Source organism: Lissotriton vulgaris, chromosome 3_1, assembly GCF_964263255.1.
Source record: "Lissotriton vulgaris chromosome 3_1, aLisVul1.2, whole genome shotgun sequence".
In the NCBI taxonomy this organism is placed as follows: domain Eukaryota; kingdom Metazoa; phylum Chordata; class Amphibia; order Caudata; family Salamandridae; genus Lissotriton; species Lissotriton vulgaris.
In genome coordinates, this window is record NC_141689.1 from 1,965,458,830 (window position 1) to 1,965,473,831 (window position 15,002).

Below are 15,002 nucleotides of genomic sequence, written 5' to 3' on the forward strand. Positions count from 1 at the left end.
AAGTCAGGTAAATTGTTAGCGAACTATTTAAAGTCTCGTAGAGAACGTACTAATATTGATTCTATTTATTCCCCCTCTAATGTTCTTCTTCATACCAATGCAGAAATTTTGGAACAATTCCACGCTTTTTATGAGACTTTATATACTCCGGAAAACCCTCCCACCCCAGAGCTTATTCAATCCTACTTTGATAACATACCTCGCCCAGATACTTCCCACCTTAATATTTCGGCCGTTGATTCTGATCTTACTATTTCAGAACTGTCCTCTGCTCTATCCTCCCTCACTAAGGGGAAAACCCCAGGACCTGATGGCTTCCCAGTTGAATTTTACCTACATTTTTCGGACCTTCTTTTACCCAAACTTCTATCTCTCTTTCAGTCTTTCTGTTCTACTGGCTCAGCCCAAGGCTCTTTTCAAGACGCTACCATATGCCTTATCCCTAAAGATGGTAGAGACCCTAAGTTCTGTAAAAATTACCGTCCTATATCTCTAGTTAATGTTGACTATAAAATTTTTGCGAAACTATTAGCTCTTCGCCTTGACCCGCTCCTACCACATCTCATAGGGAAAGAACAATGCGGCTTTGTTAAGGGCCGCTTGACCTCGGATAATTCTAGACTCTTCCTTAATGTTTTAAGTAAAGCCCCTTCACTATCGATTCCCCTTGCAGCCATTTCAGTAGATGCTGAGAAAGCCTTTGACCGGGTTGACTGGTCCTTTCTTCTGGCCTCCCTGAAATGGCACGGCTTTAACCCCAAATTCATATCTTATATTTCTTTGATTTATTCTATGCCTAAAGCTTCTGTTCTCGTTAATGGTCAACTTACTTCCCCATTCACACTCCAACGTGGCGTTCGTCAGGGCTGTCCCTTATCACCTCTTTTATTTATTTTGGCGCTTGAACCTTTCCTTACCTCCATACGCAATAACCCATCCATCTCTGGCTTCCCGTACGGTGAACGTCATCTTAAATTGTCTGCATATGCTGACGATATTCTTTTATTTATTTCTGACCCGCCTACCTCAGTCCCTGCATTACTGGATGAATTTCAGAATTTTTCCTTGGTTTCTGGTTACAAAATAAACTCGGACAAAACAGAGATCCTTCCTTTAACCAAATTTTGTCTCCCCCACTATTTCACGGCCACTGGCTTTGCTTGGAATTCTACAAAAATTAAATATCTCGGTGTTCTTTTTTCTAGCTCTATTTCTTCCTCTATTCAACTTAACATGAATGCAGTCATATCTAGAATAGAATCATTACTCACCTCTTGGAATCCACTATTTCTTTCCTGGTGGGGCCGCCTTGACTCCATCAGAATGATGATTGCCCCTATTCTGATTTACTTGTTATCCATGCTCCCACTTCGTATTCCAACCTCTTATTTCCGTCGCATTGATTCTGCGTTGTCCAAATTTCTTTGGAAGCAGAAAAAAGCCCGCATATCACTTTTCAACTTACGTAAATCTAAGCTTAATGGTGGTACCAACTTTCCAGACTTTCGCCTCTACCATAAATCCTTTTCCCTTCGACAGGCTTCCCGCTGGCTATCCCAGGAACCCTCCCCTTTCTCTCCCCTCTGGCTTTCTGTTGAACAGGAATTACTGCTTCCGTACTCTTTCCAAGAAGTAATTCGTTTTACCTCTAAAGCCCCATGCCTTAACCCCCTTTTATTCAAGCATACTTCTTCTCTTCTACGCCCTTTAGTTTCACCTACCTCAGTTACGCAGGAATCCTTCCTACTATTGCCCATATGGCACAACTCACTTCTATTAATTAACAACCGACCTATTGCATGGCCCTCATGGAGAGCGAAAGGTATCATTTGGATACGTCATCTTTTTGATGGATCATCCCCTTGCTCATTTCCTGCATTTCGTTCTCAATTCCACTGCCCTCCTTCTTTTGCAAAGAAATTTCCTATTCTTATGGAAACCATTCTAGATCGTTATTACTCTCTCCCCTCTGAAGACCTGCCTACTTCATCTTCCTCTCTACTCACTGTCCTTTCCACAACTCCTAAAGCTTCCATCATATACCGATACTTTTCAGCCCCCAATCCAGAGCGTCTCAAATCAAAATTAGAATTGTCCTGGGAGACAGACTTACATTCTTCATGGCCGACTTCTCTCTGGGATAAAATATGGGCTCGATCCTTGAAGATTTCCCGTACTGCTTCTCTCACTCAATCCCTATTTTTCTTTTATCACAGACTATACCTCTCTCCTCTTTCTATCTCTCGCTTTCAACCTGATGCGGCATCTAATTGTTGGACCTGTAATGCCCCTTCTGCAGATCTTTTCCACCTCTTCTTTCTCTGTCCTTCAACTCGCATTTTCTGGTCTCAACTCTTCTCTCGCCTTTCTCATATTTTCAACCTCTCTATTCAATTTTCTACTTCTTTAGTATTTCTTGGTAGCCTTTCAGAAGACTTAGACCTCCCTCCACATTCTCGTGGTCTTTTTGATCTTATGCTGGCTCTGGCATTACAGCATATTGTCTCTAATTGGAAATCTCTGAACAAAATATCTCTCAATTGTTGGTGGAATCTTGTATGTCACTCACACAGACTTGATGTGGCCTTTGCCTCCTCCTGTAAACCCTCCCGAAATGTTGAACTTTATTGGCTGCCTCTTACTCTCTACCTCGATAAATCCGCTAAAAAAAGTTACTCTCCACTATCTCCGGATAATTTCAAGCCCCCCTGAACACATGTACTCTTGCCTGTAGTTTTTTGCATGTTATTTTTCAATCTCAATGTTGTAATTATTTAGCTTATATTGACCTCATTCCTACCTCTTTTTCATTCATGCAACTAACTCATATGATGGTTTTTTACTGTACTTTGGACTGCCATTTACTGTATTTCTTATTATTGCTTACCCATCTTCTACGATAAATACCATGTTTTTGCTTTTCTTTTCTTTTCCCTTCCCCTCCCTCCTTCCCTCCCCATAACTTAAAATGCTTTGTTTTCTTTCACTGTGATATTGGCTGCTTCTATTTACCTTGTCCCGGCTTATAATTTTTTTTTTCTCATATTTGCTGATGTCACCTTATTGTAATACTTATATTTTCTCTAATAAAGCTCTCAAACATAAAAAAAAAAAGAAAATTGCTTACCTGAGGCCCCTCTAGTTCTCCTCTCTGAGCGCATGCTGCAACTTATGGTAGAAGGATTGGTATTTGTATTTTTGCATTTGCTTGGCAAACAAGTTAGGTTCCAAAAGCTCAAAGAAACTCACTCATTACCCATCACCTTTGTGAAATCCTTTCTGATATGCCGCCAGTGGTCATTTATATTTAGGATAAAACAAAAAGAATATTAAGACAGTGTTGATGCACTACTTTCCTTCAATTTCATGTGAAAATCCTAACCTTTTCTTCTTTGCCTGAGTTATAGCCAAAAACGGTCACTTCACAGCAGTGGAAAATTAGTTGTTCTATTTCCATCTTTAATAAATTGTGGTATTGTCAAATTTGAAGCCCCTGAAATGTAAAAGAATTCTTTTAAGGTCCAGTTTTTAGCGAATCATTCTCTTCCTTGTCAACTACCTCATTTCTTGGTATCTTTAACTCATGGAATAGTCACATTTTCAGATGCCAAGTAAAAGGCATCGGTCACATCTGCAAGTAAATAGTGAAACTGCTGAAGGTTACGGATGCTCTGAAAGTTTCCAGCACTGGTTCTTAAGGTGGGGTAAGGAATGTTAACACATCACACTGTACGTCACTGCACGCGCTATCAGGGTTAAACAAGCTCAGGCACATGTGGCATCACGCCCGGCGGCGACTCATTTTCGTGACCTTGCGCCACACTTCCTTGTTGAAAACAGATGTTGGTGCACATTACGAGCTCACAATCAGCAAGTATTCCTTTTTTTCAGAACAGCACGGGGAACTGGAACCGAAAGAGTGTGCCTGGCCGCTAGTCTGCTGACATAAACAATGCCCAATTTAATTGCACTGTTTAAAAAATGTTGCTTTGCATTTTCCCCGAAAACACACTGCAACTGGTGGGTACAGTGCCTTACATGGTACGGAGGAAATAAAAAAACAACCGGATTTGTCAGATGAGTGAGGTGTGAGACGACTGCAGATCGAGGGAGAGGAGCAAAGGGGGCACATCGAAAAATGGGAACGAAAGAGAGAGATTATGAAAGGGACACAGAAAATGAAGACAGAATGAATGTTGGAGCTCTGGAGGAAGAGGTGGCAAATGCAGCGGACCCACACGGAGAAAGATACAAATAGGGGAAAGGAGAGGGCAGGGAACTGGCCGAAAGTGTATTGGGATGAGAGAGGGGCAGGCACAAAGGCAAACGGGGTAACTACAAGAAGAGAGAGAGAGGGGGGAGAGAAGAACAGCGAAAGATAGAGAGACAGTGATTGTGCACGTTCTGCCACACCATTGTGCATGGTAGGCAGTTCTTTCCATACAACAATGACTGGTAAGGAACTGAAACATGCAGGGTTGTTTGATCCTAATATTGCCATTTTAATTAAGACTTGGTTAAATCACTCATCACGCTCCCTTCTGGCCCTTCTTGTTCCTCCACAACTATTCCATCATCAGAAAACGTAACCTGGCTATATCAGGGCTGGGGCTGCTAACATTCATAAATTATTTTATAGTGCTCCCTCATCCTTACCTTACCTTTCTCCAGCTTTGAGCTCCTTCAAAGTGACCTCTTCCTTACCACCATAAGCAGGAGCGGGCTAACGTGTCAATAGTTATAACCCTCCTGGGAACAACTCTATCTTTTTAAACAAGCTCATTACCTCCTCGTTAGTCTTCCTCGCCACATGACTAACAAAGTGAGCTTCAGCAACACACCAGAACCCTCCAAAGCAAAAAAGTCAACCTCCTATGCCTCCCATCCCTTCCCAATAAGGCCGACTCATTACACCCTTGACCTCTATGAGAGGCGGGCAGGCCCAACCCTTTAGCCTGTTTTTTTAGTTCTGCGCTGCAGATTCTCCTGAGCGTGTTACAGGTAAGTTCGAGGCAGGTCCTGCTCTAGCAGGTCCGACAGCCCAGGGGAAGAGGCCCTGCTCGAGCGTGCTCCTGTTCTAGGTTCTCTCCTGCCTTGTCCCTCACACTGCCCCCTTGCTTTTACTGCCCTGCTGTAGCGGGCTGTGTTTGTGGGCTCTGGCAGTGCTGCGCTAGCGGGCTCACCTGTTTGGTCTTCTCTGGCCTGGTGGTTGTGTGGGCGGCTCCTGGATCACCCTGGACTTGCGACCGTTCTGTCTGCTGGGTCCAGGTGTAGGTCCGCTGCTGTGCTGGGGTCATGGAGGTTTGGAGGTGAAGCCTCTTGCGGCAGTTGGCCTGGGCGGAGCTGGGAGCGCTCTTTCTTTGGCCGATTCTGGTCAGGCTGCTCCTTTAGGCTCCTGCCCCTTTGGTCTCCCTGCTGAGTGGGGCCTGTGTTTTTCATTCTCATGGACAGAGTGGGCGAACGCGTTGCCAGGAGCCGCGCACGTTGTGGCGTGCACCGGGTGCCACACGCTGCTACCTCAGTGCGATCCCGCATTCTTCATTCCTCTGCCACACCGCGCTAGCTTCCCGGGGCTTGTTTTCTGGCCTTTGTTGTGCCTTCCCTTGTCTGGGATTTTCCCCGGCCCTGTGGGAGCTTCTTGTTGCTCTCCTGGGCAGTTTCTCCCCTGCTTCGTGCCTCGCGGTGTTTGCGGGGTTCGCCCCTGTTATTTGTTGGCACATTGGTGCTGTCCTTGCCTAGGTCTCTTTTCTTCTGGCTCCGGCCGTACCTCCCTGGGATCTCTTTTTGTCATCTGCTCTCGTTCAGTGATGTGGGTTGGTCCTCTTTTGTGCCTGGATGGGTGTTTTCCTGGGAGTGCCTGGTGCTGTTTGCTTCGTTTGGGTCCCCGGTGTTGGCTATTCGGCCTTCTTGTTGGGCTCCTAGCTTTGCGCTTTCCCGGGGTCCTTTTTCTTCCAGGGGTTATGGGCTTGTTTGTCCTGGCCAGGGCTTTTGTCCTGTTGGTGCTCTCCTGGGCAGTCTCCATTGGTGTCTGCTGTTGGGGTGGTTGACTTGGGAGGTTTGCTCGTTGATCCGTGTTATGCCTATGTGGACGCGGGTTTTGTGTCCTGCCTCTGCGTCTAGCTTTCCCTTGATGGTTTTTGTTTCCGGAGGTGCTGTTGGGTGTCCGTGGTGCTGGAACTCTCAGTTCTCATCTTCCTGGTGGGGCCCTGCGCTTCCGGTGTGGATTTGTCCTCGTCTTTTTGTCCCTGGTTGTGGGGTCCCAGGGCCTGGGAGTATTAACATGGCTCATGCTTGTTTTGCCCTGCCTTTCTGTCCTCCTCGCCTTTTGTGTGTTTCTGCCTGTGGCTTTTCCTCCCTGTGCGCTCCTGTTCCTGTTGGTTCTTCATTGTTCGACTGGACTGGGCCTGGTTGCTGGATGGCTGTGTGGCCGCCTGGGTGCTTGCTTCGGCTGTTGCCTTCTTTTGGGGCGTCCCTGGATCGGGTTGCGCCCTGTGTGGGGCGGTCTCGGGCTGCCGTGCTGCATTTCCCTTACTTCCGGACTCTGTGTGTTTTCTTCTGCTATGGGTCCTCTAGTGTCCATCCGCTTCCTTTTTGGTGGCTTGGCTTTGGACCTGGTCCCTTCCTCCCTTCGCCCTGGGTGGAGGGCCCTAGGGGGTTTCCGCTTTTTGCTGTTGGTCGGTTGGGTTCCCTTGGTCGCCGGGTCTCTTCAGTGTCATTTACGGCGCCTTCCTGGGTCTGTTTTGCCTTGTGGCTGCCTGTGTTCGCTCCTTGGTGTCATGATCCCTTCCCGGGGGTCCTTGTGTGACTGGGGTCCGTGTCCACCTGTTTCTCTTCTTGCAGGTGTGGTTGTGGTGTCCCTTGTTTTTTTAGTTGTTCGGTGGGCGTGCTGGTTTTCTTTTGCACCCCTTCCATTCTTGCAGTTCTAGGCAGTCTGTTTGATTGTGTCTGGTTCCGCTGCCCCGTTCCTCTGGTGGTTTCTGCTCTCTCGCGGGTGGTTGTCAATTTTGCGGTGTTACTCTGTCGGTCTGCGTCTATTTCTGCTGTGGCTTTTTTGTTGGGTCGCTGTGGTGGGGATGCCCTCTGTTTCTTCCGTTCCTCTCGCTGGGCTTTTGCTCCCCTCTCGCTTATGGCTGTCCGTTGGGCTGTCTTGGTGTGTTTGGGTCGGCTTGCTGCTTTCTGTTCTGGGGCCTGTTTGCTGTTGCTTTTGGCTCCGTGTGGTCTGGTTCCATGCTTTCTCTGTCCTTCTTCGGCCTTTGGTTGTGGCGGATTTTCTGGTGGCACTTCGTGTCTCTGGGGTCCGGGTTTTCGGCCTTCCCATTGCTTTTTTGACCCGGGCTGCTTCTTGCCGCTCCTAGTTGTCTCTCTCTTGGGTGGTCTTTCCACTCGTCTGGTCTGTTGGGTTTGCCCTGTTTTGTAGGCGTCCCATTCTAGTCTGTTGGTTTCTTGTGAGTTTCCATGAAGCCTCTTGGCTTTGGTATGTGCTCACTTTTTTTTAGTCATATGGCGAGGAAGACTAATGAGGAGGTAATGCCCCGGTTACTTACCGATAATCTTCATTACTCCGAGTACAGTCTTTCTCGCCACATGAGTTCCCATCCCTCCCTCCCTGTCTGGCTGTCAGCTTCATGTTTATGCTTGGTAGTTTCAGGCTGAAGGGTTGGGCTGGCCCGCCTCTTATAGAGGTCAAGGGTGTAATGGGTTGGCCATATTGGGAAGGGATAGGAGGCATGAGAGGCTGATTTTTTTGCTTTGGAGGGTTCTGGTGTGGAGCTGAAGCTCACTTTGTTAGTCATGTGGCGAGGAAGACTATATTCGGAGTAATGAAGATTATCAGTAAGTAACCGGGGCATTAACTAATCCCCTCTGCCCTCCTCCCTCTTTGGATATCACCCTTTTTAGAGACTGTTGAATACATCATTGATGAGTTTTAAACTGAAGTAATTTTTCTCAGCCAGTGAACTCCTTCAGCATTGCAGTAAACCTCCCAATGGCAAAGGTTCTATCCTCAACATCGTAATCATTAAAAAGGATTGTGTCTGACCTCTGGACTCCAATAACTTGGATTAGTCCCATTATTTTGATACCATTCTTTTGTCCCTGTCTAATTACTGCTAATAGGTATCAAACGGGAAGCCAGCATACTGTGTCTCCTGGAGTCTAGATTGATACACTCTATGCTCCTTCATCTCTTGCTCCTTTATCTGATTGCCTGCCTCTTATGACACCAATCTCCACATTTACAAATAAAGTTACTGCATCAAATCTTTCAGTAGTGATCTAACTGCTCTCTCATTTAGACCCTGAAAAACGCCAAAACTTCTAAGTGATGGTATCAGTATTAAAAAGAGCCCAGTTAGAACAGTTGGAAGAGACACATAGCTCTAGCTACTAGTACTCTTTTGAGTCCTACCTAGCCCAAATTAGAAAGAACTACTACAAGTTCTCCGTTCTCTCAATTAAACGTCTCTAAGAACAGACTTAAGCAGCTCTCAAATTAGAAATTTTAAATATCTCATTTCCTTGCCCACCTGATGCTTTCTAAAGTGACAAATGTGCCTTAGTCTTCTCTTAAAAATAATTAAGAAATTCGACATGAAGACGTTGTCTCTTATAATTTCTTTTTGATTAGAGCAAACATCTCTACTATCCTTTGTCCTCAAGTTCTTCTCATTTCAAGTTGGTTTCTCTTTGGAGTTTTTGCAGACTAAAATACAAAATAGGCATCGCATTTTGATAACCCAATCCCTGCTTTCCTTGTCAAATCGCTTGTTCAAGTGTGACTTCTTCTTTGTGAGTCCCTCACAGATTCTTCTCTTTACAATGGTATTGTCCTACATTGCACCCACACACATCAAAGCCTTGTTTACAAAATATAACCATAAACACTCTAATACTGAAAACTACCACCTCATCTCTGGTCTCTATCTCTGGTATCCCATTTCTCACTAAAGGTAATGAGAAATGCATGCCCTTGAAAATAATCACATCCAGGAAAACGACTTTTTGGATTTGTTTGACTCTCATTTTCAGGATAGGCCACCATAGAGAATCGCTGATATTAATCATGATTTTTGGGAGTCTCTACACCCAATATGGCTGCCAAACCTGCCATTTCATATTACTGGATTGAACGGTGGGGTTACAAACCATAGGACACTAAATTCTCCTTGACATTATCAAAAATAAGGCAGGCTTTTATCCTGAAATGGTTTCTTTGTTATCTCCCTGAGCACTTACAAACACAAGCATATTGACAACTTCTTATCCAATCCCATCTCAATCTATTTCTATGTCCCTCGTGGTCCAATCTTAACAACCATAGTATTCAATATTTTGGTGAACCATTGGGTGATCTTCACAAAGATCTTGTTATTTAGTGTTACCAATAATATATTGATATCCTAGTATATCTCAAACTGGACTATCCTGAATCCATCTCCAAGTTAAAACATGTTGGTATTGCCCAAACAAAGGAAAGGAATAAACAACTAAAATGCAATGCCTTAAAGACTAAACGCCTTCCCTGTATGCCAAAATGTGTCCCAGTCATCTATATACTCTTGCAATACAAGAAGAACGGGGGTTGGGCCAAGCACAATTGCACCTTTGCTTAGTGATTCCTTTATAAAAAAGCTTAGGTGCAGCGGACTGGAGATTCAAAACCCCTAAACCTCCTAAGATACTAGTGTCTTACTTTCCAGAAACAACATACAGTGGTCCAGCACACTTGATTGTAATTATGACTAAATTTTAGAACAATAATAACAATTATTTCATGTATCAGCAGAGCTTATTCAATACAGATGATAGTAATTCAGTGGAGTTGTTTGTAGTGCATTCTTTATTTCATAAAGTTTCTTCTAATAAAAAAATATCTATATATCTATCTACAGCCTTGAAGCCTGCTGGCATCACCCCAAACTAACAACTATTACTAAATGCCCATGTACGCTTCTTAACACAAACTTTTACTTTAAAGTATACGTGCAAGCTATGGCTAAGTCTTACAGATTTCATCTTCATAAACTTAAGAATTTTAAAACACGTTCATGCTGCAGATTCAAAGCCTTCTTCTGTGCTCCAAGCAGGTACTGAAGTGTCATTGTTCCAAGCATGTTGTTTTAAATATAAAACTAGATATTCTTAAGTGACCCTAAACAAATGTGTAGGAAATAGGGACAAAAATCCACATACCCCACTTTTCTTTTTACTTCTGGGCCCTGCAGTTTGCATTCATCATGACACCAAAATTCTCCCAAGTCTCAAAAGCCTCCTTGCCAGAACTCTTTAGGACTTTACCGAGTAGTTTCACAAGGCTTGATTCTAATCACATGCAACAATGGTGCCTTAAAAACAAGACCATATTGTATGTCAATGAGTGGAAGAAGGACTATTAGACCGCAACAAAGAGTAACACACACTCTGCAAGAGAGTGTGGTGTTAGGGACGTAGATGACAGGGGGACAACCCTGCAGACTAGGTTACCCCCTCCCATGTGAGATATCTCAGCTCAAACAAACCTCTCCTCCTGTTTTCCAGGTCCTCTCTGCAGTCAACTCATGGGTTATTATGGTCCATCGGGTGCAGTGGTGTTCTTTTTCACAAGTACAGGATTATGTCTAAATATTTAGTCAACCCCTAGCAACTAGCCTCATCTAGCACTCTCCACTTTGCAAGCACTATAGGATCTATTGAAGGCCACACTAAGGAACATTTTTAAACACAAATGGAAGGAGCGTCTAAGTATACAATGATATCAAATAAAGTCATGCAGTATAAGGAGAATCAGAAAAGGTCTATACAAGCTTCTTTCAAATTTTTGTTCAGTTCTTTTATTGTGGTATTTCATTCCATTTGATGAAGAAATCCACCTTGAGGATGTTCATAGAATTTATACAAACATATATTGTACAGCCAACAATATTTCACAGCCTACGCGTTCTGTCCCATCCAGGACATCATCAGGGCTCTATTAACAATCCTAGTTGATGATATGCGTTTTTTACCCTTCAGTTCATAAATCTTGTTTCCAGTGAGTAATAGTTGATACCTATTTCAAAAATATTAGTCTTATTTGTCCTATTCTTTTCCAAAATAACTTCCGCCCATAAAAGAAAATAACATATACTCCAGGTCCTTAATGTTTAAAGGAATTATCCTGTTATCTAATTCAAGACTTGCACTCTTCCATTGGTCCAATTTCAGCTTACATCTAACCCAATGTGACTGAGGCTGTCGCCTTAGTCTAATGTTCACTCCTATGAACTGAATTCTCTTACTGTTGAATAGTCACCACTTAGTCCAACTCCTCTGCCTCTTTAATAATCCTTAATCAGTTATGCCAGCAGTGGTAGCCTTATTTTTCACCCCGTCCATGTAGTACGTCCTCACTCCATGACAGCTAGGTTCGATAAATCCCGCTGTACACTACGGAACATACATGCTGTAAAATCCAGTACTCTACTGCCCACTGATGACCACTCAAGGGAAACAAGTTATTTAGAAGACCACCGGGACTAGGGTATTATTATTCTTACAGGCCCCCGATGAGACACAGGTATTGTCATTATGATACTGGTGTGAAAAAAATTCCTAGGACGTCTAAGTGGACACTGTCCACTTAGACGTCCTAGGAATTTTTTTCACACCAGTTGCTACCCTGCCCTAGGAGTCTATATACTACCCAGGGGGTCCTTGTTGTCTTCACTTGTCATTATGATACACCAGTCTCTCATCGTTGTTAGGACAGGACATGTATGTGAGTGCAGGAGAAACCTATTTTCCATCAACCAATCATGCTCATTTCATCACCAGTATTTTGCTACACTCCACAACAACCCAAATCGATGAGCACGGTGCCACAATGACCTTCCTTTGTTCTCCTACAAGGTAAGCATGGGCTCCAGATGGAACTGAACCATTCTCTTATCTGTGCTTTCATCAGTTCCAGCTCTGACTTCACTGGCTCATCTGCCTCCTCAGCAGCTCAAAGTGAGTAAAGAAATACCTGCTGTTTGGGTGGTAGAAGGGCACAAACTGAAGCTGTCTGAGTGGCTGATTCTGTCTGGTATGTGAATCCATTGGCATTGTGTGTGCCAAACGAGGCAGAATATGTTTCCAATAACCCATACACCAGCCCTATCACTGAGAGAGACGTTTTCTAACCAATTCTAACCGTAGACTTGCAAATCTCATACATCTCATGTAAAGATCTTGTAATAATTTCTGTTAGAGGTGGATGTGCCTTACAACGCACATGTGTGAATGCATACCTGCAGACCATAATGAATTGGAGGGAGAGCAGATCGCGTTGGACTATGTTGCAGGCAGGGACAGACTGTCCGTAGTGGGCATCAGGCATTTCACCAGGACGCAGCTGTGAGGGCCAGTTTTGTTACTGGGAGACAGTTTTATAGTGGTGCAGCAATATCGGCCCCCAGTAGCAAAAGCAGAATTGCACCCTAAGCACGTGGGGGGAGAGGGGGGAGGTTGGCCCAACAAAATCGCCAGGGCTGCTATGTGTTCCCATTCCTCCCTAGTTGTAGGCACTTTACTTTATACAAATCTAAGTATCTTCTTTCAGAATTTATTTTGAGAATTCTCCAATCACTTTACAGGCAAAACCTCCTGGGGGTACTTTATTCTACACATCGAAGAGGATCCTTCCATTTGCCTTGGAAAGATAGAAACCCCCCATATGACTGGGATCCAGAGAGAACATGCTACAGATGGTCTCCTCACAGCGTATGATGGGCGAGAACCTGGTTCTCAGGTACTCATTATATTTGATCAAAGTAAGTAACAGCTTTTAAGTAGCATTATGGTATTTTCTGACCACTACCGCCACCTTTACCTTTGATGTATAATAGTGTTCAGCATTCGGTGTCTTTACCCAAACTGCTTTATTGTCAGTGAATGTCAGAGCGGGTAAGGTAAATGGGACATCAGACTTTACCTCCTCCACAAAAGCAAGGATAACTTTCAAATCCAAAATAAACAGAGGGATTCGCTACTTTCTCTTCTCTAAATTCTGAATTTGTCAGTGCTTAGACATTCACCGTTAGTTTTCATATTTGCTGTGTTATTAAAATCACCAGCCATGTTGTTCACCTGAGCACCTATGGAATAAGGTATTTCTGATTGAACAGGAGTGATTTTCTTAATACCTAGGCTTCCAAAGTACAATAGGTATTCAGGCAAACCTGATTGAAAATAGTTCCATGAAAATACTGTTTCAAAATGTGTTTTGTTTCTGTTAAGTGTACGTTCTATAAAAGAAAAGCTGATAAAGAATCAGGTGAAATATCACTATCGCCTGTTTAAACCATCTACAGAGAAAGCGTCTTGCTGTTCCCGTGTTTTATTAAAAATGATCGATCATTTTGAATACATACACGAAATATGCAAGAGATAGTGCTGTGAAGCCCTAAAATGGAATGTAAGTTCATCAGATGACTTCATAATCGAAATACAGCAAACTGCTCCCCGTAGCTCACACGCAGTTATTAATATGACTTTCTTCGTACATATATATTGATTTAATTGTTTTAAAGCGATTTGCAAATTATATTGAGGTCAACAGTTTATTTTAAGACGCCTATAGCTGATTCCGTGCCTTCCATATCTACAGGTACAAAAAAAAGTGAAATGGACACATAAAGAAAGGATACTGATATATGATAGATGGTATTTAATATATGATAGATAGAGTATTTGCAAAGTAAAGTTAAAGGTGTAAGAGTTCTTACCAAATTGACTTGTATAGTTTTCTCCCAGTCCTTTTCATTATTTACACCAGCATTATTGACCAGAATATCCAGCCTACCAAAATGTTCAACTGTTTTCTTGAAAGCATCTGAAAATTGAAAAAGAGGGAATCTGTTACCTATTATATTTTGGCAAATTAAGAGTGTACAAATTCGTAAGCACACTTTCCTAATTCTAAACGGCAGTCTTGGCCTCTCTCGTCAAACTTGTGTGTGTTTTCCCAGCAAAATCCCTCTTTTGGAGTTGAAAAAGAGAAACGTTTAGATATCATGCATATCACTTCCATTCGCTTATGGGCTAGATCAGTAAATCACACGATAAGCCGAGGTACCTCAAAGCTTCATGGAAAAGCAGAATTTTCAGCAGTTTTCAGATCACATGATGCCCTTATGCCATTTGGATTCCATCTGGCAGCATTTCTCATAGTACCACTGCCTAACTAGTAACTGTAAGGGAGTGAGGGTACCATGTGGTGATAGCCTACGCAGCGCAGCTGAATACCGACACCACACTCTGAGACTAGTCTCTTGGACCGGAAGCCATGAGCGACCTCCGGCCATTTATTTATCTCCTTCTGGCCACGCCTGGCCAGAAGGTGCTACGTAGTGTGTGGGTGTTTCCGGGTCTCAGCCGAGACCCGCGAAACACTAGAGCGCTACAGCAACCAATATTCACTGGGACGTTTCACTCCAGATTAATCCACTGCCACGCGGTGGTTTTATATCATCCAGAATATTTGGTCGGCAAACAGTTCTGAGCTAATGAGCGCGAATGAACAGCAAATGGGCCAACCTTTCCCAGCGGGTGTTTAAAGGGTAAGTGAGCTCCTGAAGAGATGATGCTCAAGACGGTCCTAACGGGCCTCCATCCTCTTTTGGATACGCCTAGAGAGCCATACATTTTACAGAACATTCAGCTGCACATATTGTCTTGTAAGAGTGAATGTGATGTCAGAATATAGCATTTTTTTTTATTTATTTGAAAAGTTTTATATAGTGCTGGCTATACCCAGAGGTATCATAGCGCTTTACATGAGTAGGTAGAATTGCTCCAAAACATATTGTCATATGTATCAAGATACACTTTTACGATTCTCAAATAGCGATTTTTAAGGAATCGCTATTTGAGAATTGCAAAATGGTATGTATGTAGAAATTCGCTATTTGTTAGCGATTTCTCAAAATTCCTTAATTGCGATTAGCAACTTGCTAATCGCAATTAAGGAATAATTTCCC

At 43.4% G+C, this 15,002-nt stretch overlaps 1 protein-coding gene across 1 annotated transcript in view; it reads right to left on the reverse strand.

The window, feature by feature from the left end:
- The window catches only part of HPGD (15-hydroxyprostaglandin dehydrogenase), a 374,425-nt gene that overhangs the window by 279,795 nt on the left and 79,628 nt on the right, over positions 1 to 15,002 (reverse strand). The window contains exon 3 of the mRNA XM_086962447.1: positions 13,749 to 13,855. Within this exon, the coding sequence (XP_086818573.1) occupies positions 13,749 to 13,855 (107 nt within the window). The remainder of the gene's footprint in view (positions 1 to 13,748; positions 13,856 to 15,002) is intronic.